This window comes from Chelonia mydas, chromosome 15, assembly GCF_015237465.2.
Source record: "Chelonia mydas isolate rCheMyd1 chromosome 15, rCheMyd1.pri.v2, whole genome shotgun sequence".
Lineage (NCBI taxonomy): Eukaryota > Metazoa > Chordata > Testudines > Cheloniidae > Chelonia > Chelonia mydas.
The window spans coordinates 25412264-25440040 of record NC_057856.1 but is presented as its reverse complement, the minus strand read 5'-3'; the positions used below and the strand labels follow the sequence as shown (position 1 = coordinate 25440040).

The 27777-nt window shown below is 49.1% G+C and overlaps 2 protein-coding genes across 13 annotated transcripts in view; both read right to left on the bottom strand.

The window, feature by feature from the left end:
• The window catches only part of ABCB9 (ATP binding cassette subfamily B member 9), a 35150-nt gene extending 18863 nt beyond the window's left edge, over nt 1-16287 (bottom strand). Inside the window, exons 1-8 of one of the 10 annotated variants that reach the window (XR_006285957.1) lie at nt 11586-11776; nt 11217-11375; nt 9625-9881; nt 7072-7755; nt 6660-6774; nt 5367-5497; nt 3906-4111; nt 1289-1486 (exon numbers count right to left, since the gene is read on the bottom strand). Coding sequence is in view for 9 of the 10 variants with exons in the window: in XM_007058277.4 (XP_007058339.2) it covers nt 1289-1486; nt 3906-4111; nt 5367-5497; nt 6660-6774; nt 7072-7669 (1248 nt within the window). In the remaining variant the exon portion in view is untranslated. Of the gene's footprint in view, nt 1-1288; nt 1487-3905; nt 4112-5366; nt 5498-6659; nt 6775-7071; nt 7756-9624; nt 9882-11216; nt 11376-11585; nt 11777-15983; nt 16116-16173 lie in introns of those variants that run through there. The other 9 variants (XM_007058277.4, XM_037878788.2, XM_043529207.1 and 6 more) reach the window with 9 other exon arrangements.
• A 1474-nt stretch (nt 16288-17761) lies between these two features.
• The window catches only part of LOC102930336 (gypsy retrotransposon integrase-like protein 1), a 29071-nt gene continuing 19055 nt past the window's right edge, over nt 17762-27777 (bottom strand). For all 3 annotated transcript variants that reach the window (XM_043529200.1, XM_043529201.1, XM_027820777.3), the window contains 6 exons: nt 23724-23835; nt 23120-23258; nt 22256-22310; nt 21062-21319; nt 20867-20977; nt 17762-19081 (listed from right to left, as the gene is read on the bottom strand). In XM_043529200.1, coding sequence (XP_043385135.1) covers nt 18860-19081; nt 20867-20977; nt 21062-21319; nt 22256-22310; nt 23120-23258; nt 23724-23835 — 897 coding nt within the window. In that variant the 3' untranslated portion in view covers nt 17762-18859. The remainder of the gene's footprint in view (nt 19082-20866; nt 20978-21061; nt 21320-22255; nt 22311-23119; nt 23259-23723; nt 23836-27777) is intronic.

Genomic DNA, 27777 nt, shown 5'->3' with positions numbered 1-27777 from the left:
CCTGGGGCCTAATATGCTAGACTGAGTTATAAATCACAATGGAATTACTTAAGTGTATTTCAGTGATGAATCCTGGTCATGTGCCACCTGAGGCATGTTGCGCATATGCTAAGAAGTGCTGCCTTAAAGCCTGATCCAACTATTACTTGATGTCAAAGGAGTTTTTCCACTGACTTCAGTGGGAGTTGGAGCAGGCCCTTGAAAGAGAACTGAAAAATAGAAGTGCTTTGCATTTCTATAGCACTCGTCAGTCCAGGTTCTCAGGGGGGCAAGGCTCAATGATTTGCCCGAAGTCACATGAGTTAGTAGCAGAGTGTGGAATATGGAACATAGGAAACCTGACTCATCTACTCTTCCAGTGGCTAAGAGGTAAAAGTTAGCCAGTGAAAGCGGTCGACTACAAAGCCACGAATAAATCCATTCTACAAGCCAAACATAATGAAAACAAATTCCTCCTTTACTCATCTGCCAAGATCGGAGTTCAGGGCTCTTTCCCGGAGAAAGAGGTTGTTAGAGCTGTGCTAAATTTGTCAGTTTCATTTTGGACAGGTCTTCTCAATTTCCTGAGCCACCGCAGGTTCAGGCTGGGAGCTTTGCTTTGGACGATCCCAAAAACTCAAATTCAAAATGGTCTAGTTTTGCATCCAAACTATGAGAAACCACAAATCTTGCAGGACTTTGGTAGAATGCCATGAGTCACCCCAGAGTCGACTCACCAGGTTCACAAACCTTTCAACAAAGGAATTTAGTGGAACCAGGTCATTTGTGTGTGAAGATTTTGCAGTACTTTGGTTACCAGTAGAAGCCCTGAAATCTAGGCTTGACTGGCAACGAAGTGCCTTTCAAAAAAGCAACTATACTGAAAACGGTTTTGTCAGTTTCTGAGCAGCAGATCGAATCTCATAAACATTGTTTTATAGTTTGGGATACCAAAAACTAGCTGGCCTAAGAACGTAATGCAGTAACGTGTGCACAGAGTGCTTCCAATGCCCTTGACTGATCTTAACTAGAGTGCTACTTACTGCAGGAAACTGCTTGTTGGATGACACTATGCAAAATCCTTAACAGAAATGTATCTTTGTTTGGAGAGTTAAACATAAAGAATAGGGGATTGCGAGCAGACCTTAACGTTTGTGTCTTTTGTTAACACCTCTGACCCCAAAACCTTTATGTACAATATATTACAAAGTTCATACAGCAGAGAATGAGCAGTATCAGAACATAACCCCTCCCTGCCCTCAGAATCATCACCGTGAGAACAGGTGGCTAATAGAAACAAGGCACATACCCCACTGGACCACACATAGTACGTATAGGCCAGGGCTTCCTTTTTGTTCAGTTTGTACACTTGCTGCAGTTTTTCCCAATAGACATTTGCTTCCATGTCCTCGCTTGCAAAGCTGCGCACAGTCTTCATGGCCGAAATGGTTTCTTCTGCTGTGTTGTTGGCCTTCGCCAAAGCATCCTGAACCTCCTTGGAGAGCTTCTGCAGTGAACAAAGGAAAGGCGGGAAGGGAAAGCAGGACTGTATTTACCAGAGGGCGCTATTGTTCCATTTCATCGTGCTCCCCGACAGAGGACACACTGCACACCCGATGGAAAGGGATTTAGAGACCATTGCTCATTTCACTGTCCCTTTGTCCCTGGACTGGTATGCCAGCCTAGAGCAGTGCTTCTCAAGCTATCTGATGTGGGGGACCGGCATTTTTTTTTTTCTAATGTGTGTGCAGACCGGCAGCCAATGGCTCACGGACTGGCACCGGTCCGCGGACCACCACTTTGAGTAGCACTGGCCTAGAGTACTGAATCCCGTAGAGGGGTTGTGGGAGGACAGGACTGAGAACCAGAGTCCTGACACTTGGTCTGACAGACTCCTTCAGAGGCTCTGGGCCAATCATTATTATTCTTTGTGTATGATGACAGCGGTTAGAGCTCAAAGTCAAGACCCGGGCCCATTGTGCTAGGCACTGTATGTATGTGTACACACACACACACACACTAAAAGAGAGTTCCTATCCCAAAGAGCTTACAGTGTAAATAGAGAAGACAGACAAAAGGAGGAGACAGGATGTGCTATTATCCCCATGTTACAGATGAGGAACTGAAGCACTGAGAGACAAAGTGACTTTTCCAAAGTCGCACAGGAAGTCTGCGGCAGAGCCAGGAAATGAACACAAGTCCCTGTACTGCTGGGATCTCTAAGCACATTGGGACAGCCAGCAGGTGCCTGTGACAGAAGCCACAAAGGGGTTCACCAGGTCAGAACCTAGGAGCTGGGGGGGCACAATCTGGTGTCTGTGCATGTGCACACTCTGAACAAGCAATGGCAACATGCAAACTTCCCCCACTTGCCAATTACACACTCCTAGCAAGAACAAGCCTGGGGAGAGGGCGGAGAATCTGTACAGGGGAACCACAGCTGGCCAGAATCCAGGCACGGCGCCTCTGCTTTTACAGCATGCCAGCATGTGCGTGTCACGTGGGCGGCACTACGCACATAGGCAGGATTTGCCCCATGGCACTGAGGTTGAGAGCGAGGAAGCTCTAAAAGCACAGCACACAGCCCACGGGCTGTACGGATTCACGTGCTCCACCCAACGGGGGAGCGGGCATGTCACTTCAGAGAGAGCAGTGCAATATGAGGGAGGCTCCTCGTGAGCAATGAGACTCAGCCAGGTGCGCACAGGCCCCGACTGGTATTACAGGTTATGACAATGGAGCTGGCAGAGCTGTAGATTCAGAGGAGAAGATGTATTAGATCACCCCAGCCCCCCCCCCGTTGGGGACCAGGGCAGGATTCCTCCCTGCTGTACGTTTTCTGTTGTTTTGTCCTTTTTCTAAAAGTCCCAAGCAATGGGGATTCCACAGACTAACAGAGCTCACACTGGGACTAAAGAGGGACAGGAATAGAGAAAGCAAAGGTCACATAGTACTGTGTATTGCACACACACATACTGCGGGCGGGGCGGGGGGGGAGAACGAATTAGACAGACAGACACCTTTCCCCGTAAAGAACACGTTCCTTTGATATCCCCATGCTCATGCTACTAGAGAGCCTGTAACTCCATTAGATTGGCTAACAGAGAAATCCAGCATCAAGACAGAAGGTCTTTTGAATACTGAGCAAACATCTGATTGTTTAATCTTACAAAAGTGACTCATTCCACAAAGTGGAGGGTGAGGGCCAGCCACAGTTAGACTGGTGGATCAGGGGGCTGTTAACAGCTAACGCTCATTGTGGGGGATTTGTATTAACTGCTAGTTCTAGCCCACTCTTTCCACGTCAGCAGCAAATGAAGGGAAAGACCGCTGGCCTGGTTACACTCCCTGTCCTGGTGGACCTGCAGAACTGATTACTGGCCACTTCAGGCAGAAAGGAGGGAGAAACAGGGAACAGAGATTGGGAACTGGCCGGGGGAAAGCCTGTGGTCGTCCTCACCACTTACTTTGGAACCCACAGTATTCCAGACGATCGCGCTGGGTGCTCAAGAACTACAGCCAACGTTGCTCTCTGGACAGCCAGCAGGGGGCAGTACCACAGCACAGATTGCACCCTCCCCTGCTCATATACAGCATCCCTGATGTACCCGGCATCCTTCCCTGAATGCCACTGAGCCATCCTGACTCCTCGGAGCCAAAGCAGGTCTTAGGCACAAGCAAACCAAGGGAGCGTTTGGGTCCTGTGCTGCCACCACGACTCACAGGCTGGCCTGATCTCTTCCCGTGGCAGCAGGACCCGAGGGGAGACAGTTCACTCGCCACTCACCCCCAATCTCCGTGAGAAGCAGCTCACGGCTAGATCCCAGCCTTGCTCTGAGAGGTCACTTGGCCGACGGAAGAGCCCTGCTTTGTGGGGGAGACAGAGGGACTCGGCCTAAATTAAAGATGCAAGCAATCTGCCTTACCTTGTAATATTTCCCGTAGAGGTCAGACACCAGCATGATGATGGGGAAGCCCATGAAGGTCACCAGAGAGAGCTGCCAGGACAGGCTGAACATGAAGACAATCACGCCCGTCGCCTTCACCACGTTGCGCAGGAAGATGTTAATGTTCTGGGAAACTAGGTCGCTCACAATCGTTGTGTCCGAGGTCAGCCGGGAGATGATGTCCCCTGCAAGGCAAAGGGGAGTGGGGAAGAGCTCCGATCCATCAGTGCTTCAGGAATCACAGCCCCCACCGCCATATCAGCACAGGCAGGTAGTGATTGCACGTGCCATGAGCCAAACTGGAGGGTCATGGGGAAGCAAGAATGAAATGTGCCCAGATCAGGGGCTGAGGGGATGCAGCCATTCATGATGGGTCATAGAACCTTTCAGATCTAGGCTCCCAGTTCAAATCCAGCCCAGGTCAGGAGTGACTGGAAGCTGTTACCACCCGCTGGCAGTTCAGTGGGTGGCGTGAAATGAGTTTGGCAGGTCTCAGTCAAGGTGAGAACACCACAAAAATCTACTACCACATTCAGGATCCTTGCTGGCAATCTCAGCAGAGCCCAAGCACTGAATGGGCCATGTCGACAGAACCACCCTCACATCCCGCAAGCCAGGGCCGAGGCACATTGCTGGGTACAGGTGTACGTAGGATGTGTGCCAGCTGCTGAACATACCTACAGTTCTAATCCAGCTCAGGTCAGTAGCAACCTAAAGTTTTAACCCTTTGACAGCTATTTGGAGGCTTTCATAAAGCGAGCTAGTGGGCTCAGTCCAGTCAACAGTTGACATAGAACCATAGTCACAGCTGGAGAGCCCTGCTGGCATTCCCAGCTGAGAGATCAAGCCTGAAAAGCTTGTGAAGTCCCCTCTCCCCGCCTAGACATGGTTCTGCCAGGCCAGGGTTGAGGCACACGTAGGGTAGAGTGGTCAGAGGGAAGTTTGGGTAACATACTGGTTAAGTGGGTTGTATCTCCTTCGGCTGGCTAGTCCAGAGGGTAAGAGACTGATACCAGCTAATGGGGTTGCTCCTTCATCTCAAATGGTGGAGGCCTGTGAATTGGTGCTGCTGATCCTGGGTTCTGTCCCTACTGATGACCCATTTGACCCTTGCACTGCCCATGTTGTACCCATTGTATGGATAAACTGGGGACTCTGATTTCCAGCAGTAGCAACCAAGCACCTCCGTTCACTTTAGATTGCAGGATTTATACAGATTTCCCTTAGGCTGTGAATCTGACAGACACTGTTAGTAGGTACTTGGAAATCAGTGCGTTAGTGTTTCAGGTCAATCACTTACTCAAATGATATTCTCATATCTTGAGACACAGAGGGAATGTGGCGTCCCAAGCACACTTGCCTCCCAGAGACCATCACCACGCGAGGATGAGGCTGGACCACTGAAAGAGAAACTGATCTCATGGATGGAGAGATACCAACCTGTGCGATTCTCATCAAAGAAACTTGTCTCCTGAGCGACCAGCGACTTGAAGAGGCAGTTGCGGAGTCGAATATTCAGCCTGGCAAATATGAGCGTAAAAACGCCACCCCGGATACCTGCGGCAAATGAGCTAATTGCAGATAAGAGACGTTATATAACAGTGTGCACAAAATCCACTCCTTAGCACAACATACAAGCCCCATCACACCCCAGACAAACATATCGAAACAGGGGCCAATGATATTACTTTGTACTGACAGTGCCTTTCATCCCAGGATCTCAAAGAGCTGCTCAGACAACTAATTTAGCCTTACAACACCCCTCAACCCCAGAGATGGATCTCATTATCCCCACTTTACAGATCGGGAAAACTGACACACAAGTGTGAAAGTGGCATGGCCAAGTCAATGGCAGAGTCTCAGGTGTGGGCTATCAGTACTAGCCAACGCTTCCACTGTATATGAACACCGTGCATCCTGTTTTAGGCAACACCCAAGTGTCAGGAGTAGAAACAAGAGAAATTTTTGTTACAAAATCCAGAATCAGGCTGATTTAACCTGGTTCTGGTAGAAACTAATCTTAAACAAAGCAAAAAACAAAACGAAAAACCTTTCAGTTGAGCCCTGGCCCCTTTCACAGTTTCAGATGGAAACCATGAAAAACTCCATGTCATTTCTACTGGCAAGCAGGATGCACATGGCCATTCAATCCGGGGCTCATTCACCCCTGAACTCCAAGTGACTTAGGGCCGCAAAGCTGCGTTAACCAAAACTAACCTACACATTGGCATGACATCTGGTCCCTCTGCAAACTGCAACTGCCTATTTTGTGCAGCTGTCACCAGGAAAGAGTCAGGGATGCCAAAGCCTTGCCTCTGAATCTCCTCGTTCTCTGCAAGGATGTTTGAAAGATAAAACTAAACCAAGTGTTTAAGATGTTTCTTTCCCCACTCCCTCTTGAGTCTGTAAATATTGTAACAAAGTCATGGCCATCTAAGGCTTCACAGTTGTCATTCTGCTGCCACACTGTGGGCACTCACAACTGCGCAGCAAGAGCAGGGATTACCTACATCTTATGGGTCCACAAGGACACATCCCCGCCACCTGAGATAAAGGAGAACTGCTGTTAGCAGCTTCCCACCTGCAACACACAGCTGAGCAGTTCCTAATCCATCAAGCAGTGGTTCATATAAACACTAGCCAGTTCAGGACAATACTATGGAAGAAGGTTTAAACCTCAACATAATAAGCTTCTTATAACTGAGGCACAAATAATCTATCTATTGCAGTTACCTTCCTATAGCAAGAAGCGACATAATCACCACTGCAGTGGAAAACTGATCCATGCTTTTTTGGATGACTATGCCATCAATCGCCAAGCCAGTGTAATAAGGAAGGAATGTTTCCCCTGTATGGGAGAAGCATAAGAGAAGGTGGATTAGAACAAGAGACAGGGTTTCAAACACAGAGCTATCGGGTAAAGCAAAAGTTAGCAGTGGAGTTTAACTGGTTTCTGGGAACAGTAATATCTTTGAAGGTGTTTCTGGCCTTGATAATCTAGGCATGAGACAAAGATGAAAAGGTTGTTTAAGCCAAATATTTAGATTTCATCAGGGTGAATAGGTCTGATTTTTATAGAACTGATATTAATAGAAAATATGGAATTTTGATCTTGGCAATGTCCCTTTAAACTCCGTTCACCCACCCAAAGCAGCAACCAGGAGGAAGAAAGCTGCTATTCCGAGGAAGAGAGCATCTGGTTTGGTGTAAGACAGCAGCTTATGGATAGTGGCTCCTGACGCAGGAACAGAGCTGGGGTCACATATCTCCTCTGCTTCTGCCTGGGACTCCGAACTGACCCCCAAGGCCTCTCTGGAGGACGTCACGGAAGACAGCAGCTGCCACAGGCAGAAAGTTGCAGCCAGCGACACATACGTCCATGCAAACAAACTCCAAAACCAGGGGTCCCTAATGATCTTCCTGACCTCCGAGTAGAGCAGCAGTTTGACCAGGGCATAAATGCCCACCAGCAGGCAGACCAAGGTGATGAAGGTCTGGGATGCTTTCAGGCGCTTGGGGCCAGAGGTCGAGTTCTTGGCAACCCCAATGGCAGCGCCAAGCAGCAAGCAGCTCCTGTACAGACATGCCCCCCACACGTCCAACATGGAATTAAAGACGTTGAAGTGCTTCAGATCCTGGACAACGTCCTTGCCGCTATGGCTGTGCGCGTACAGCAGCGTGGTCACCAGCACGTCCACGCCGGCGAACGCTAGAGTGGTAGCCACAGCCTTCCAGACTCTCATCTTCGGCTGACCCTGGGGCGAGGTAGATTGCAGTTTGAGGTAGAGCAACTCCTAGTTCAAGGTAAAAGCTTCCATGTTAGTCCTTCCTGGGATGTGGAAAGGAACAACACAAGAATATTAGTGACCTTTATGAAATGGCAGAGAGGGGGACCAAGAGATATCGAGCACTGTGGTTTAGTTTCATGTGAGAGCTCTGGTTTTCCCAGAGGCCAATTCCCTGCCATCCCCTCCCAGATCAGGATACCCCAAGGTGCTGGCAGAAGGGGAGTCCACAGCTGTACAACATGCCTTCATGCAGGCCTGAGTTTGATCCTGCTTTTCAGGCTGTTCCAATCTTTAGGGCCGAGAATTATTTCTAGGCTACAGGTCGCGTCACGGTGTGTTTTCAGCTACTCTCTTCAGTGCCAGCCCAGCCCAATTCTCAGCACCACGGTGTTAACAATAGGTTCCAGGAGGTCCCCAGAACATGTCGTCAAGCAAATTGTTTTGAAATGTCTCTGCAATGCCTCTCCATTTCCTCCACAGGAGCACTGTGTGGTAAAGGGAAACCATCAAGATGGACAGGCTCCAAGTTGACATGCACCATCCCTACCCCCAGAACCTATATTTATTCATGTTTCTTGGATGGATCAGGTCCCTGAAGCCAGGGTGGCTGCAGTTAAGACCCAGGTGACACTCAGCTCTCTAAAGACATGGTGGGTGTGCGACAGGAAGCGTTCCCCCACGCCTCTGCTGCGAGCTCCCCACTGCGAGCCAGCAAGAGAGAGCGCGCCGGTTCTTTGTGCCCACACGAAAAGAGCTCTTTAATATGATTCAAGAGGGGATTTGCCGCAAGAGACAGAAGTGGGTGGCAGAGGCTAGAAATCAGACAGATGGATGGACCCCAGTTTCTAGACACTGAAAGGACAGCTTGCGCCACCAGGGCAGTGTGAAAGCGTAAGGTGTGTCCAAGCGGGAACGCAGCAGCCAACAAAAGCAAAGGTAGAAAACCTGCCCGAGGGCGCCAGCAGCCCAGTGGACTATTTAAGCCATGAGCAGGGCATTTCCTGGTGGGTAGAAGAATAAATAATACCGAGCTCTTCTCTGATGCTTTTCATCTCACACCTGCTTTCCAAAGGAGGGTCTGGAACATTATCCACATTTACAGGTGGACACTCAGGCCAAAAATATTTCCTTCCCTTGGTTGCTAATGGTACATTAGATTCAAACCAGGCAGCACCCGAAAAGTCTATTTTACTCTACACTACTGATGCTGTGTTTACTCCTGGCACTTCTCAACGAAAATAAACCGGTTAGTTCTGGTGTCCGTCTACTCCCCACATCAGTTTCATTCCAAGTGTCCTGCACGACCCCAACCTGCTGTCTGTTCGGGTCGCAAAAACCGTCAGATCCTGACAAAACTAAGTTTTCATAGACAGCAAATGAACTAATCAAAAGATAGTTCAAATGCAATCTTTCAAGAGAAAGAAAACCTAAAGCCTGGACCTACATTAGCGCCTTCAAGGAATAGCTGGTGATGCTGAAAGCCATGTGCTCTGTTCTGATCATCGGGCCTGCAAATTTATCCTACTTGTGAGCTCAGCTACGAAAAGTACGTGAAAGGTCATCAAATGTCACAGTAACTTATAATAACAAATGTTAATGGAAAGAGGTATGAAAGGGAGACAAAAAGATTGAATTAGTCTAAACAAAAAGGCCACGTTGATAGAATCCAGTGATGCCACTGAAATCATGCTTGGTAAAGACGGAAGATGTGGAACCAAAAATTAACGAGCCAAGACTGGGATATCCAATATTAGACCTAATTCGTAGACAAAATAATGAAGGGCTGGGCTACTCCACCCACCACTCCTTCTGGGGGTCCTTAAAGAAAGAGACTTAGAGGGAAGGGGGAATAGAGAAGAACAGACGGTGTCTACTGGAGTGAGCTTTACCGTCATGGCTGCCACTCTCACCATGTCCTGGAACCCCAGTCCTTGTTGGCCTTGATCCCGAGAGATGTCCTGACTGGAATGGGCAAAGAAGAGGGGCCCAAATAAGACTTCCTTTCTGCCAGCTCCAGCTGAATCCCAGATACCACCTGGGATGAAATGGGATCGGACTTTAAGAGCAATCAGACTATCTCAACTCACTGCTTCTCTTTCTCCCAAAAGTTTTTACCATCTTCGATACCATCAAGCGAGGGGCTTTTCCTTCTAAAAACTCTTTCCAGCTAAAGGGAAAGGGAACAAACAACGTTGTTAAAATGAAAGCCTTACTGAATGCTTCACATTTCAAATGCTTTAACGGCTTTTCCAGATCTTTAATGAAAGGTTAAAAAACGTAATGGCGTGTTTGCCATGGTGCTAATCAGGCTGAGGTCTCTCTATACCGAACCCCGAACTTTGTTTAACGCTGTTTAAACACTGAACAGCGACTGTGTTATATTAACATCTTCGGCCCATTCATTCTCTATCTAAATTAATACACCGGCTGTAAACACAGCCCCTCATTCAATGCCAGCATGTTCCTGACCCCAGAGGTCCTTACTATTTTCATTATAAACCATACCAATGCTTTACAAAATTCAAAGGGCAAATAAAGTAACAACCTTCTCACTTCAACGCCTCTGTCTGTTACTATGGAGATGGAGCACTGGGACAGAACCGGTCCTTCTCTAGCAGTTGGAGACCAGGACCAATAGGACAGCTTCATTCTCAGTGCTCCAGCCCGTGTGCCGACATGCCCTGGAGCTGGCCATTGGAGGTCAGGCTTGGTTTAGGTCTGAATTAGCTCAGTACCTTTCTAAGGAAAGCTTGGAGATGAAGGAAAGTTGTGGCTATTAAGCACCATCTACTGTTAAGGTTGCCTGTTCATAAAATCTTTGGAGTCTGGAGCAACAGAATAAAAATACCTAACGTCTCAAGAGCCACAAACCCTATGTTTACTTTTCAGTCTAAAATCTAAAAAGTGGCCTAAAATGTTGCTAAATCCCAATTCCTTCCAGGCTAAGATGAAATTCATTTTTAGGCAACAAATTTCAAAACCCTTGAAGTTTCTGTTGGAGCTTTTCTATTGAAAATACCGATCCTACGGTGGCAAACCAGTCCTCTCTCACCCTTTTTCCAAAGGAATAAAATAGGCAATCAAATGCCTGAAATACTGGATTTCAAACAGTCAAGAGAGCAGGCAGTTTCAATCACCACTGTCCATAAAGGACACACTCCACAGTCTCAAAAACACTAGAAAGAAAATTAGATTACTTTCCCCTGCTGTGTAATACAAAATGGGGCGTAAGATCGAAGAATGAGGCTTCTCCCCCAAGACTGGGTAATGAGAAACCCAAAGCCAGAGCGATATTAACAAGAAGTAGGTGTTGGGGATACTCTGTCTTAAAATGTGTATTTATCCAAGCACAGGGTGCCATGTTTAATTCAACACAAAAGTCACTGCATGTAACCGACAACCCAGGGCTAGCTCTGGGCAGCACCCGCACCAGCCACTTCAGGGGTGTATTACTCAGTTGATTGGACTCCGAAGAATGCGGGGTCCGTTTTTAAAATCTCACCGCACAAATGTGCACCACTGCACTTTCCCCGGGTCCTGTTCGTGCCGGTGCAGTCGATTGATCCAAAGACACGGATTGGCTCATGCTGTTGCACAAAAATAAACATTCAGGGTCCGATTTTCAGGAGAGCTCAGCATCCAACAGCTCCCATGTAGGCACCTAAATCAATAGCCAGAATTTCAAAGAGAACATTCATTAGGGGCCTAAATCGGAGCGCCGCTCTTTTGAAATTCTGGCCCATGCTAACCATCTCTCATTAACCATCTGGCTCCCCCTACTGGATCTGCAGGAAAAGCACCGTAATGGCTTTCTAGCTTAACCACCATTGGAGTCCTCGGCTCAAGAGAACTAGCTCCAATTTGTGCCTACCTGATCCTAATGCAGGCTCTGCACCAGCCTGTGCCCAGAGCTAACACTGTGCGAGGGACAGAACAGGAATGATCAATCACCAACAGGCAGATGAGGAATTTCAAATTGCACATGTCCTCCCACGTGTTTGTATCGTGCCTAGCACAACGGGGCCCTGGTCACCATGCGGGTCTGTGGAGGCTAGAACACAAATAAATAATGAAGAGTAAATGCTGTTTACCAGATGGGTAGAATAAAGAGCCTCACAAGAGGTAGCATGGCCATGCCCTGGGTTAGAGTAATCAGTGACTCGACTGAGACCACCGAAAGCATTATTTGTGTGAGAACCTTCTCCTATGCAGCTCTTGCAGGGGTCACAGAAATGCGGTCCCTTCTGCGTTCCAAAGAGGCTGGGGGAAACCTTTCCTCTAATGAAAGGTGCCTGTGACCTTTGATGCCCATGTGGAACAGACAGGGCCTTTGTACTGGAGGCCTCAGCCAACGTCATGGTTTATCATTGTCATCTATTATTCAGAAAATAATTCTCCAACAGCTTGTCTAGCCGTGGAAATTGATCGGCAGAGCTATAGCAGAATAGTTATGAATGACCGGAATAACAGTTACTCCGCTTTAGCTGTGTTGGTCAATTTTCTTGGGTAGACAAGCACTGAGGGGGGCATTTTTCTCAAAGGCACAAGGGAGAATTAAGCACCCAACTTCCTGGGGCAGTGAGTGGAAGTTGGGCACCTAATTGCCCTTTGTGCCTTTGAAAATCTCCCCCTAACTTATTCGATCTGTAGATTGCTGTCCACTACACATGCAGTGACCCATGCCCGCTGCCAGGGTCTGTTCCTGTAGGAACCGCTAACGATCCAGCCAGCAAGAGCTGGGACGAGCAGAATAACTTCCAAATACCCCGGTGCCAGATCCCCATCTGCAGGGAAGTGCTCTGAACCCCCCCAGACATTGACAGCTGAGTAACCCCCGCACCAGCTCCACTTAATTGGTCTCTTGCTCTGTTTGGGCTTCGCCCCTTTTTGGTGCTAGCTGGTCTCAGGACCCCTACAGCTCTCTCCAATCCTGGCCATCTCCCTGGCTCAGCTCCCCAGGGCAAAGGCCTTTGTCACAAGCTTGGCATCATCAGCCTCTCAGGCTGGAACCCATCCAAAACCTCACCCCAGCACACCCCACCCCCAGTGAGGAGGATCTGGAATTCAAAGGGAGCCCAATAGAGACACTTAGGTTAGGCCAACCTTGCAACACGCGTGAACCCTGGAGAATGGAGGGTTTCTAGTTCCTTTACAAATGTTCCTTCTATTTTCCTGGGCAAAAAAGGCTGATTATGATCTAAGCAGTAAATGCAGTTTGTCTTTCCACCACCATTAAAATCTGCATTATACCCCAAATTGCAGCAGGGCTTCCTACAGGAGACAGCACCAAGGGCAAGCAAAGGAGAAGAAAGCAAGCAGATGAAGGTCTGTGTGTGAAAACTTGAGGACATAAGTGTCCAGCAGCAGGGCTGGAGTGGCTGTTTCACGGCAGGATTGGGACCCAGTGGAGATAGGGCATCAGACACTCCAATCAAAACTAAAGATTTCTAACTAGGAACTCAGCCACAGACTCCCCTGTGTCCCAAATAACCTTCCAGAATAGAACTGGACTGACATGTTATCTGTGGCATCCAATAGCATCTGGACTCCCTGTGTAACAGGCACTGGGTGCAGCTCCAGTAGTTGGAACCTTGATAGTTTAAATACTATTTCAAATAAACAAAAGTGACTGAATGTCCAGATCCTCCTAGAGCAGAGGTGGGCAAACTATGGCCTGCGGGACCATCCTGCCGGGCAGCGTGGCGGGCTTTGGCTGGGCGGTGGGGCTCTGCTGCTCTGAGCAGCTTGGGGGGAGGGGGGGTTTGGATAAGGGGCAAGGGGTCCCGGGGGGCAGTCAGGGGACAGGGAGTGGTTGGATGGGGCAGAGGTTCTGGGGGGGGCAGTCAGGGGACAGGGGGGTTTGGATAGGCATGGGAGTCGCGGGGGGGCCTCTCTGGGGGCTGGGGTGTGGATAGGGTCGGGGCAGTCAGGGGACAGGGAGCGGGGGGGGGCGGGGTTGGATAGGCGTGGGAGTCCCAGGGGTGCCTGTCTGGGGGTGGGGATAGGGGCAGTGAGGGGACAGGGAGCAGGGCAGGTTGGATAGGTGTGGGAGTCATGGGGGGGCCTGTCTGGGGGCAGGGACAGGGGTCGGGGCAGTCAGGGGACAAGGAGCATTGGATGGGTCAGAGGTTCTGAGGGGGGCGGGAAGTGGGAGGGGGCGGATTGGGGGCGGATCGGGACGGGGGCCAGGCTCTTTGGGGAGGCACAGCGTTCCCTACCCGGCCCTCCATACAGTTTCGCACCCCCGATGTGGCCCTTGGGCCAAAAAAAGTTTGCCCACCCCCTCCTAGATGTTAGTTGCATTGGAGGCTCTACTACTGTGGATTTCCCAGCTTCTGTGCATTAAAACCACCTATTACGCTGAGACAGTTTAAACAAAAACAAGCAAATTGTAGTGCTTGTGAAGGATGTTGGATTGACAGTGCCTTCATCCAGCAGCTATGCAAACTCCTCCCCACTGCCCCACCAATGTGCTCCAGCCCTGCAGGGTGGGGATGGGGGGGATTCAGGTTCCATGCACCACTCGGCCTTTCTGTTGAGAGTGTCCTCAGGGGTGCCAGTTAGTGCCAGCTGTAATGAGGACACCTCACAATTAGAGGAATTGGACTGAGACCCACAATCTCATTTCCTACAGGACACTAGCAGGGATCGGCAGCCTTTGGCATGCGGCCCGCCAGGGAAATCCGCGGGCGGGCCGGGATGGTTTGTTTACCAGCAGCGTCCGCAGGTTTGGCCGATTGCAGCTCCCACTGGCCGCGGTTCACCGTCCCAGGCCAATTGGAGCCCCGGGAAGCGGCGTGGGCTGAGGGATGTGCTGGCCGCCCTTCCCGCGGCCCCCATTGGTCTGGGACGGCGAACCGCGGCCAGTGGGAGCTGCAATCGGCCAAACCTGTGGACGCTGCTGGTAAACAAACCATCCCGGCCTGCCCGCGGATTTCCCTGACGGGCCGCGTGCCAAAGGCTGCTTATCCCTGCACTAGAACAACCATCCAGATACAAGGACTTTTGGAGACAGTCGGTGCTTGTTTCAAATCAGCGACAAATCCTAAGGCTGAAAACCTTCATATCCCCTCATCCATTCCTTTGGCCACATACAAACTCCATGTGATGCAGAGTTTTATAAATATGATTTCTAACAAGTGCCCTGTCTCATCAGACTCAAAGAAAAGAGAACATATAGCAGATTAGGGAAAAGGCATTTGCCTTTTGGCTAAAGTGATAGAAATTAGAAACAATTACAGTCTATTTGACCTTGCTTAGCCAAATCAAAAGAGGAAAACAACTGTAACAAACGAATTGCTTGATATGCCACATTAAACAGGTCTCAATAAAACAGTCTTGACTTGCACATCCGTTTTTGAACTCTACTGTTATGATGTTACTGTAATGAAAGGAATTTAAGGTATGTTACTCTTTATTTTAAAAAGAAAGTTTGTTGATCATATAGATTTTTATAATGAGCCCTCTGCAGAATTTTGTTTTGGCTAGAGCCAGAATGGTGCTTAGTATCATAATTCTAGTTCATGTTCCATTAATAAAGTTATTCCACAGTTATAGAAAATGTTGTAGAAGACTATCTAAATGTGAAATTAAATGTACTGGTGTCATTAAAGTGAGCTGTAGCTCACGAAAGCTTATGCTCAAATAAATTTGTTAGTCTCCAAGGTGCCACAAGTCCTCCTTTTCTTTTTGCAAATACAGACTAACACGGCTGCTACTCTGAAACCTGTCATTATCTTTGCTGTTACTCCCTTTATTCTCCCTAACGACAGACTCACTGGAAGATTTGTAGGAAGAAAAAATGAACCTTTGAAATACCACACTGTGGCCCCTAATGACTATAGCACCATGCCGTGAACTCAGAGCCGGGTGTCTACATGTATTGTTTCGTTGCAATGTTAACGGGGGGGGGGGGGGGGAGAAGAGGGGAGTGTCTGAAGGGGGACCAGACCAAATAAACACAACTGACAAGCTACACAATGCACAGCACTTATCGCAAACGCGAAAGCACAAGGGGCCCGATTCTGATCTGGCTCCTGACCCGGACTCGCGTTACACCTGATTTGCACCGTATAAAAGGAGGGCGGGATGAGACCCAGGGACACCCTCCCACCCTCTCATTCTGACAGCGGCCAGGGCGTCCGAGCTCCGATCTGCGCCAGCAGCCGCAGGCAGCGTCAAGTCCCCAGCCGCCCTGGAGGGAAGGGAATTAAGTGCATGCTCCAGCTGCCCCGCGGATGCCCGCCTGGTTTGATCTTTCCAAACACACCGTCATCCTGCGGGTCCTGCATCAACCGGCAGCGAGACTCCGAGCCTCTTGCAGCCGGGGGAGGGGGAGCCCCAAACTCAGCCCCCCCCCCGCCTTGGAGCAGGTACAGCGAGCTGCCCCTGCAGACAGAGTCCCAGACCAGGGGGGCTGCAGCGCCGCGTGCTGCCCCCGGGGCTCCGGCGGCTCTTACCTGGCTCGGATCGTTGCGGCGCCGCCCGGCCCCCGGTCCTGCAGGACAAGGTCGGAAGTGGGAGGAGCCTGTCCGCGTGACATCATCAGGACCCTCCCACCTCTGCAGCCGGTTGGGGGGAGGGAGGGCTGGTGGTTGTCCTAGGGTGGGGTCTGGAAGGGAGGCACCGCACCCAGGTTGCGGCCACGTGCCTGGCCTGACCTTAGAGCATCTGGGGCCCTTGGGGAGGGACCCTGCCCTGGCCCCTGGCTTGCACCGGCTGCTTGAGCGCAGGAGGAGCTGGGGCTGCAAGCTGGGGCTTGTGCAAACGCATCCGCCTAGTCCTGGTGGGCTCCTGGCCCTACCCCTTCTGGCTGCCCCCCCCTCTGCCCCACACAGGGCTTTGCACTAGGGTTGCCAGTTTAGGTTGGACGTGTTCCTGGAGGTTTCATCACATGACACTCTTTAATTCCTGGAGACTCCAGGACAATCCTGGAGGCTTGGCAACCCTGCAGTTTGCACTAGGGGTTGCTAAACAGGGGACCCTGCTGCCATAGCCCTTGGCTGCAGCCTCCAGCCCTGCACAGGGGTGGATTTACTCAGGATGGGCAGGGTGAGGGTAACGTGCCCCTGGGGATCCACAGCTGCCAAGCTTGCCTGGAGCTGTAAACACAGGGTGCAGGGCTGGGGATCGATGCTGGGGACCTCCTGCTACGTCCCTTGAATTTTAACCCTGCACTAGCCAGGGCCTCCCAGCTTCCTGCGTAAGGAGGTGCCTGGGTTCAGCTGCCAGGGCCCTAGTGTTGCCCAGACTCTGTTCCTTTTAGGCTGAACGAACGAAATGGTGATGCTGATTTAAAGTGAAAAGCGAAGCAGAGCAGCAGGCCGTGGGCATAATCAACGCAAGCACCTATGCCGTGTTCAGGGCCTTTGTACCAACCTCCCTACCCCCGACCACCCTTCTGTGCCTCTGTGCCGACCTGGCAACTCACAGCCTTCTCCAATCTTCCTTTCAGGAGCAAGGGCAGAGGGTGCGGAAACAGCACCCACTCCCCCGTGGCAGAGAGCAGGAGAGAAGGAAGAACTCATGGCTGCACTCCTCTTGTTTCAGGCTCTTGGGGCCTGCGGCTCCCCGGCCAAAAAGGCCTCACCTTGGTGTTTATCCTCCAGTGAGCTTCCTTCACTCCCCATTTTTATATGTCCTTTTCATGGCGTGAAAATGTTTCTGCAGCTGGCCCAAAGGGAAAGTTCAGATTGCTTTGTCCATCGTAAAATCAATCTGCTTTCCCTGCCCCGGTAGGATCCAGGGATGATCTTGTTGTAAAGAGGCAAAATGAGTTAAACTAGGAGTGTAGAGAAAACAGGTGTAACAAACATGCACGTTGCCCTGGCAGAGTTACACAGCAGGTCAAGACTGGAATGAGCCCTGTTCTCCCATGCACATCTCGCCTTCTCCTGGGCGACTTGGGCAGTGTTACAGAGAAGAGAGAAGTTCACTAGCCAGCTGCACACGCCCTTCTTCCTGTCCAGCAAAAAAAGTCTGATCTAATTTACCCCAGACCACCACACAGGCAGCCCAGAAGGTACACAAATTAAAGAAGTTATCATCTACAAAAAATGTCCAAATGCTTTATTCTTTACAGTGCTTCATTAGCCTCCAGCAACAGGAAAATACAAAATAGGAGTTAGATTTAAACAGTGAATCAGCTCACGAGGATTTTCAATTAAACCCCTAACCCTAGGTGAGAGTTGTGAGGGACCTAGTTTCAAGAAGTCCAAGAACTGACATATAAATATTTCCTTTCAAAATCGGAATAGCCCACATATCTCAGAACTATGAGACTGTTGTAATCTCTTCCCCTGTATATGCCTTATCACAGGGCTCGGACGCAGTTACTTTATATACAAAACAATATTAACACCTAGGCTGTTTATTGTCACAAGTGCAGTGGTCAACATTCCCCAGCACTTCCTGGACTTGCATGCTATACTGTATAACCCCAGACAATATGGGAACTGACTGCATAGGACTCTTAGAATTCATTCCGTTTTAGGGAAGAGTAGGATGTGAAAGCTAAGACCACAAGGCCAAGTCTCCCTCTGCCTGGACAATCAGAGAAAAACCCTTCTCATTTTCTGGGTTTTACCCCTCCAAGATGAATGTGTAGATTTCAGGCTATTTACACATCCAAAAGGGACACACACGGACCGGGTGCATCAACGATCTAGGCTGATGGTAGGAGGGACGATTTTCAGGCGAAGGCAATGGCCTGGGATTCAGGAGATCTGGGTTAAATTTCCAGCTGTGCCACAGCCTAGTGGCTCTGAGTCTCCTCTCATTTACCCCCATAAAATGTAATGGCGTTATTCCTGATTTACATCAACGTGAGAGCAATCCTAATCACGCTCACTGTGGGGCTTTTGGCCAGTTACTTCAACGCTTTTTGCTTCTGTGCCCTGTCTGTCAAGTGGGAATAACGACACCTCTCTGGGATGTGGTATGGAAAAGTCCGGGAGGGGCTCTGGCACGACAGCCGGGGAGGGGGCCATATAGATGCTCAGACACACCAGATTTTAACGTTAACCATCCCTTCCCACACCGCTACCTAGGTCTGAGCATTCATCTTCCACACAGGTATCTTACGAGAACACTTCATGCTAAGGTTACCAAGACAACAGCAGGATGTCAAGGAGTTAGACCCTGAGTTTAGCTGGTTTTCTTCACCCCCGATATACTCTGCTCGGGCGTCAGCACGGTCTCAATTTGAAATGCCATAAACTGGCTCTTCTTCAGCTTCTTCAGGGATGCATTTGTGTTGCCGCCGAACACGCCCTCTTCCACTTTAAAGGCGAGGGAGGGCAGGCTCCTCGTTTTCCTTTTCACGCTCTTTTGTTCCCGCTTGTAAGCTGCGGCCATGTTGGCTATCACCTGCAAAGGGGATCACGTCAGTTAATGGGGGGTTTCTGTGGCGCCGGTTAATTAAAACCTCTCCTCTCTCACGTGCAAGCAGTTTGCTTTAAGTTCATATGTCAGCATATGCCAATTCTCTCACCTACGCTGACCTAGAACAAGGCATTCCAGCAAAAAGCCAGTGAGTTGCAGGGCTGTAGTCCGTGGGGATGCTGCTGGGGTGTGAATTACAGGTCTGTAACTAGGTATAAGGGGGTCTAAGTTGGTATAGTTTGCATGCTGGGGGAGGGGTGGGTATTATAATGGACTCTTCCTTACACTTTCCTGTTGGTTGCTTTCCTTGCTATATCCCTCTCTTCCAGCCCATCGGAGGGTGAGTTTAGACTCAGATGGAGTCACTTACCAGCGTGAAGCTTACTCATCCCCTAAGTCTGGCTGTTAGAACCTGCCCTGCTTCACAACACATAACCAAATTGTTATCATTATTTTACAGAAGGGGGAAGCTGGGTCACAGAGCCGTTCAACTCCCCCAAGGTCACACTACCTGGCAAAGTCAGGTGTAGAGCCCAGAGATCCAGGCTCTCAGCCCTCATCTTGTCACACTAGATTTTACTACAATTACTAGAGAATAAAGAGAATCAAAATCCTATTGGAATAAGAAAAAAAGACAGTCTTACCAAGTCGACCAATTCAAATAACAATACCACCTAGCTCTTACATTGCACTTTGCATCCATAGATCTCACAGTGCTTTACAGAAGAGGTCAATGGCATTATGCCCCTTTTACAGAGAGAGAAAAACTGAGGCACAGAGAGGTGACGTGACTAGCTCAAGGTCACCCAGCAGGTCAGTAGCAGAGCTAGGAACCAAACCTAGCTCTCCCGAGTCCCAGTCTAGTGCTCGAACCACTAGGCCAGTGGTTCTCAGCCTTTTGGGACTTAGGACCCATCTGTAAAGCTTAATGGTCTGTCAATACTCAGTAAATAGCTTCAGTGCAAAAAATATCTGGCTTCCTAACTATTTCTTACCCATGCTATGCAAGGTTCACATTAACATAATAAGCACTAGATAAGTACACCATGCATACCATAGCAGTGGCTCCTGGGACTCCTGTCCCATGGCGCTGGCTGGGCTTAGCTCCCCACTCCAGGCAGTGTGACCTCCGGGGTCGCAGCACTGCTCAGCTTTGGGCCAGTTGCTCTGACTGGGGGCTTTGCAAATTGGTGCACGGGGGCTCAACGCCACCCACTCAGATCTGGCTGGTCCCCATCATTAGGTCAGCAGGACAGCAGCTGAGCCAAACCTGAGCAGGACTGTGACCCCCATGCGTCAGGTTGCAACTAGGACTAGAACTGCAGGAGCTGCCCCTGTGGGGTGAATGCGGGGTGGGTTCTGCACCCCTCCAAAACCTTCCCCTGACATCAGGCTTCCCATGCGACCCTTTGACACACCACCAAAGGATTCCCTGTGCTACTCCAGGCAATACGCATTATCCTGATATCACAGATGTGAGCCAGCGCACTGGCCAGGCCCAGCCATAGCTCCTAAGTATCCACAAGCCCCACTGATTTCAGTGGGGCTTGAGGGCGCTCAGCACTTCACAAGATTGGGCCCCGGAGGAGTCTCCTTATTCAGCTCCCACCTTGGTGCCATGCTGCAACATCCCTCCTGTGCTCATGCTTGCCAACGAGCAGACATAGCGAATGGTGCCAACCCTGGTGCATGGACAGTCCCTTCTTCCCCCCCCATGTGTGGCAAATTCTCCACCCCGCTCAGAGGATTCCAAAGCGCAATGTGACTTACAATCTCTTTCACTGCATTCTGCTGCTCCTGGACAGCCGCGGTGAATGGTGGGAGGCCCTCCACTTTACCGGGAGCAGCACCCTGCTCTTTAGAGTCCTTGACAAACTCAACCTGAAAGGCATGGACGAGACCCAACGGTTTTTATTTGCATTAAGAGAGAACATCTGCATTGGCTTTTCTTTCTCGAAAAGTTACCTCCGACGAAAGACAGACATATCTGTTAAACATCAGGAAGAACGGGGTGTATTTAGTGACGGAGCTGACGGATGTGCGGAAGTCAAAGAGAATCGGGTCAAGATAGTCATCCCACTCGCTTGGCTTCTCATTCACCACATTTCGGATGGAGGATTTGAGCAACTCATTGGTGCAGTTGTCCAGGCCGGGGCAATGGGCAGGATCGGCAGGGGTCAGCGTCTGGGAGATATTCCAGCGCTCACATAAACACCGGCTCACCTGCAAAGAGCAGAGGCTTGCATCAGTCGAACAACAATATTTTAAAAAAATCAGTTGAACAACAAGGTTTAATACAACAAAAGTCATTTCACAGCCTTCAGAGGGTAAAGATCACACTGGTCTGAGCTCTAAGATTGGCTATATTCAGCAGTGAACCAGCACTGTAAAAAGTGCCGTTGCCCCAAAAGTGGTGTGGAGGGACAAATTTAACGCCCATATCTCAGGCGTGCTTTCAAATGGCTTAAGGCATTGAATTCCAGCAGTTCATGAGACAGTGGCTGCCAAAATCAGATCAGAATTGAAGTGAGGGAGTCTGAAGGAAAATGGTAAATTTGCAGGATGAAATTAGATGAACCTGAGACCCACATTGCTTGACAACAGTGAGAAGTGTCAATTTTAGGGAGAAATCCTCCCTGTAGACTGAAAGGACTTGAGGGCAGGGAGGGAGACTTTAGCAGGGTGTGCAAAGCACCACATGAATGAATGAATGATGCTGCATACGGCTTTTGAAATAAAAAAACAGTAACTATGTTTGGGGCCATCTAGAACCATGTGTAGCCGGTGGGACTCCATTGTGTGGTAGGAGAGTTCATGGATAGGTCACCAGCTGGGACTCCTCACCCTCTGCCCACTGTGGAGAGGAGGAAGACTGCATGCATGGTCAACTTCGCAGAGCCATTGGTCAAGATCTCCCACAAGAGGATGTGCAGAGCACCAGCTGCTACTATAGTGCACATGGGTATCCTGCCCTCTGCCCCTGGGTTGGAGCAGGGAGAGGATTCTGTTGCCCCCCAAGCACCACTGAAATCCCCTGTACAAAACCCATGTACTGCACTTTGCACATGGATCTGGGATAGAATGCTGCACAGAAGAACGCAGCTTTCCCCCCTGAAGGCACCTTCACTGTTACACGCCTCACCCCAGTGTCTGACCCACCTCGTCGCAGAAGTCCCAGCTCTGACTGGAATAGATGTTCTTGGACGCTCCAAACCTGGACAAAAAGGAGGAAAGAAAATTATAGAACCCAACTTTATTTCATCAAACTCAAGCCTTCAGTTCCCCGCAAGCTGCTCTCACATTGCCTTATGGGACAAGGAAGACTGACAAAGGCACTGATTTAGACACAGGGAAAGCTCTGCAGTGATCACCCACAAAAGGCCTCTCAGCCAAGGTCAGCAGGTATTTGGTTTTTTCGTTATTAAATGGACAGTCACAAACTAACCTTCCCTTGGGGCAGGGAACGTTTGCTGTGTCCATCTTTTCAGTAACGAAAGAATCATCTGAAAGCAGATGGTTTGGCTGAGGGGGAAGAGATTTGGAATTAGAGGCACAAATCTCTCCATCTTCTCTAGTTACACCAGAGTCTCTGGGTTTCACATGCCTCCTCTACCCTTTAGGGCCCAATTCATATTGAATTGAGATCCGTGGCAACACTCCTCAAATGACTTCAGTGGGAGCAAGATCAGGCCCTATATCTATTCTAAAGAAGGAAGAATGGTCTTGTGGCTAATGCACAGGGATGGGAATCAGGGGACACCAGCTGTCATAGACTTCTGGCAACTCAAGTAACTGCTCTATGCCTCAGTTTCCCCATCTGGAAAACAGATACTAATGGGTATATGTCACAGGTGCCTTGTGAGGAAGAATTCATTACCATTTGAAAAGCACTCCCTAGCATCCATACCAGAATCTCAGAGTGGGAAATATTACTGGCAGAGAGAAGTGTACATGTATTGTAAAAATGTACTGTGTCCACAAAACACATCAGAAGTGTCAGGAGCCAGAGCCAGAAGAGCCCACCTATAAAAAATTGCAGCCAGTGCCTTGGCCACCGATAAGGCATCTTTCTTCTGCAGTGGGACAGCTTCGACCCATTTGGTGAAATAGTCTGTTACAGTCAGTATGTGCGTATTGTCCCGGCTTGTCTCTGGAAAAGGTCCTGCGAAAACAAGCGTCAATCGAAATCAACACCAGGCCATAATATTACACGAACGAGGAAGATAAGGAACAACACAGCGAAATGATCAGTGCAAAGAACGTCACAGCGAAATGACGACGTCTGCAGTGCAATGGCATTGAGCTGTCAAATTTCAGTAACTTTTGTCAGCACAAAAATCTTCATTGCGGTCCCAATCCTGGGTGGCAGTGAGAGCCCAGAGCTCCTATTAAGTGTTAAGCCCTATCAAAAGATGCTCAGCAAACTGCATGGACCAGGTTGTCTTTTAGCAGGCAGATAAATTCACCCTTGGTTCTCCCTCAGTGCAGAGTCTGGCAGATTTTGCTCCACACACAGTGATAGATTTTCTTTATCCACTGACAGTCTGCACAGGTTTCCTACAAACAACAGAGGAAAAGCCTGTTTATTGGTGAAAGGCAGGGGGAGGACCTCATCCCAATGACTTACCATGAATGTCTAGTCCTAGCACTTCCCAGGGCGACTCCACTTTGACAGGCCTCACTTTCCGCGACATGTTCTTATTGTGTTCTGCATTCTGGCAGGTTTCACACATTTTGATCTGAAAAGCAAACAGCGCGGCCCAATGACTTTCCAGAGAGGCTGTCAAACTCTGCTAGGCCCAGACCTGACCTACTGTGAAGCCATTAGTCATGGATGGAATGGCCCCAGGATTCTGAGCCCCTCTCTCAATACAAGATGTTCCCTAGAGTCGAGAAACTACAGTAAATAAATAAATTAGCACAGCTTGAACTGGTGTGGTATGTAATGACACCCGCCCCCCTCTTCAATAATCTCCCTCGTCTGGCTTTACTGCAAATTTTTCCCCATTCCACAGGAGGCTTAAGAAATACCAGAACAAACTGGGATTCCACTGCATAGTGGGGACCAGGATGAAGGGAGCACAAGGGACTCAAGCTGGGTTGGTGTGCAGGCCAGAATTTATGGGAAGGTCATGCCTTTGGCAGCCACCTGCCAAATGTGCCCCCCATGGAGAGTGGGCATATCTCCCTGAGAGGCTACAACAGCCATGATGCTACGGCTGTCACTGCTCGAAGACCTGGGGGATGCCCCCACCCCGAGATCGCATGACCCCATCAGAGCACCTGCCTGTGCTCAAGCTGCATCCTCAGGCTCTGCACAGGATCCTGGATTTGCACCCAACTAGTCAAAGCTGAAGCATGCTGCTTGGAAACATCCAGCATCTATGGATCAGGAACAGAGAGAATCTGACAATGGTATTGGGCCATTACTAGATAGAAGTGGTAAAATTATCACTAATAATGCAGAGAAGGAAGAAGCGTTCATTAAATATTTCTTTCCTGTATTTGGGGAAAAAACAAACAGATGATATAGTCTCATCATATGGTGATGAGAAAATTCTTCCCATTCCACTAGTACCCCTGGAGGGAGTTAACCAGCAGCTACTAAAATTAGACACTTTAAATGAGCAGGGCCAGGGAAGAGCTTTAGAAGAGCTGGCTGGGGAGCTGGTTTGACCGTTAATGTAGTGTTTTCATAAGCCTTGGAGCATTGGGGAAGCTCCAGAAGACTGGAGGAAAGCTGACGATGTGCCAATTTTTAAGAAGGGTAAACAGGTTGACCTCGGTTATTACAGGCCTGTCAGCATGACATTGATCCCCGAGCAAGATAAAGAAGCGGCTGATACAGGACGCCATTAATGAAGAATTAAAGGATGATGTCATTAATCCAAATCAACATGGGTTATATGGAAAATAGATCCCGTCAAACTAACTTCATATCTTTTTTGATAAGATCCCAAGTTTGGTTGATAAAGGTAATAATGCTGCTGTAATACACTTAGACTTCTGTAAAGCGTTTGACTTGGTACCACACATTTTGATTAAAAAGCTAGAATGATATACAATTCCCATGGCACACATTACATGGATTAAAAACTGGCTAACAGGGAATCATCATCTAGCAGGTGTTTCCAGTGGGGTCCTGCAGTGATTGCTTCTTGGCTCTAATAGCTATCTACTGCTATTATCAGTGACCTGGAAGAGACCATAAAATCATCATTGATAAAGTTTTCAGATGAGACAAAAATTGTTGGAGTGGTAAATAATGAAGAGGACAGGTCACTGATTCAGAGTGCTCTGGATCGCAAACAAACAATATGCATTTTAATATGGCTAAATGTAAACGTATACATCTAGGAACAAAGAATGTAGGTCACACTTACACGGAGGGGGACCCTATTCTGGGAACAGTGATTCTGAAAACAATTTGGGCATCGTGGTGGTTAATCAGCTGAAGAAGATGAACTCCCAGTGTGACACTATGGCCAAAAGAGCTAATGGGATCCCGGGATGCATGAACAGGGGACTCTCAAGTAGGAGCAGACAGGTTATTTTACCTCTGTGTTTGGCACTGGTGCGACCGCTGCTGGAATCCTCTTTCCAGTTCTGGTGTCTACTGTGATGGGGTGGTTACCTCACAAAGGCCCGACTGGGTAAAAAGGGCCAATTAGCCCTGTGACAGGCTGCACCTAGGGGAGAGTCAGGGCTGAAGAGGTAAGATGGGCGATGAAGCCCAGCTCAGCAGGGGCAGGCTGAGCTAGTATAAAACTAGGAGTGGAAAGCAAGAATGGGCTGTAAAAGATACAAAGTACAGTGTACGGAGATCATAGACTCAGGAAGCGAGTCTGCTAGGCTGCAAAATGGAAGCAGGAAAAGGGGATGCAGAAGGAACAGTGCACCACTCCCTAAAGAGGAGGGGAGACGATAAGAGACTTGGAGGAGTCTTGGGGGAGGGGTGAACCCTGGGATCCTGTCTGGAGATACAGACTCTGGCAAGAATCCAAGAAAGGGTGAAGTAGCCATAGGGAGCAGAGGAGGCTCCAGTGGTAACATGGGATGGGCTAGAAGACAGAGACAGGAAGGTAGGAAAGAGCCTAGGGAAACAGTAAAGGGGCTAGGATTACTTAGACTATAGTTGCTGGATATAGAGTGGCTGGGCTAGAACCTGGAGTAATGGGTGGGCACAGGTCCCCCTACTGGGGAAGTGGCATACTCTTGGCAGAGGAATGGAAGACTGCCTGAGACTTTGATACCTCAGAAGAGGAAACCTACAGTGACCTGGACGGAGGGCCAAGCCACAAAGAGGGAGCACCCTGAGACACGAAGAGAGAGCACCTGAGTCCAGAGAGACTGAAGGATGGGCATCAGACTGATCAAGAGTTCTTCCCCAGGCACGGCCACAAGGAGGCGCCATAGTAGCGAACCCTGTTACACCCACAATTTAAGAAGTTAAGTTGATAAAGTTAGAAAGGGTTCAGAGAAGAGCCATGAGAATGATTGTCACAGTTTTCTAATCCTTTAGACTCAAAGAACTCAATCTATCTGGCTTAACAAAGAGAAGGCTAAGAGGTCACTTGATTACATTGTATAAGTACCTACATGGGGAACAAATATTTAAGAATGAGCTCTTCAGCCTAACCGAGAAAGGTCTAACATGATCCAATGGCTGCAAGTTAAAGTTAGATAAATTCAGACTGGAAATAACGTGTCAATTTTTAACAGTGAAGGTGATTAACCACTGGAAAAACTTACCAAGGGTTGTGGCAGATTCTCCATCACTGACAATTTTTAAATCAAGCCTGGATGTTTTTCTAACAGGTCTGCTCTAGGAGTTATTTTTGGGAAGTTCAATAGCCAGCGGTATACAGGAGATCAGACTGGATGATCACAATGGTCCCTGCTGGCCTTGGAACCTATGAATTTAAACCTCTTGGGATATGTTTTGGGGTTTGCATACCACAACTGAGATCAAGAACCCTTTTTCCCTGGAGCAGCCGCACTCTGAAGCCCCCCTCACAGCGACCTGGCAAGCCCACATATGACCACCTCTGACTCAGCTGGGAGTTACTGTCGGGGAGTCCTGGGGTGAGGAGAACACCCCCAAATGAAGATGGCCAAGCCCAAGGTGCAAGGTCTGGTCCAGATCAGAATTTTCCAAGAGTTTGCAAGTGTTCCCCATCTTTGTTGATAATCTTCTGCTTTGGAGGAGCTGGAGTTGTTTGGATTGTGAGAAGGCATAAATCTTTTTTCAAATCATGCTTCAGCTTCCCCTAGTGGCTGGTTACAGACACTGCAGGGATTAAGGACAGGTTTCAGAGTAGCAGCCCTGTTAGTCTGTATTCGCAAAAAGAAAAGGAGTACTTGTGGCACCTTAGAGACTAACCAATTTATTTGAGCATAAGCTTTCGTGAGCTATACTTGCTCACTTGCTGTAGCTCACGAAAGCTTATGCTCAAATAAATTGGTTAGTCTCTAAGGTGCCACAAGTACTCCTTTTCTTTTTGAAGGGATTAAGGTGCATGTGAGTAGTGGTGGTGAGATAGTGGAGGTAGAAAACCAGCCATCCAAAATGTAGAGGTGGGTGGAAGCTCCGGTCCCCCCTGGAGAAGGCAGGAAGCTCTGGCAGGAATCCAGGATGGTCAAGGCCAGGCACAACCAAGGATACCTCCAATGAACCCAAC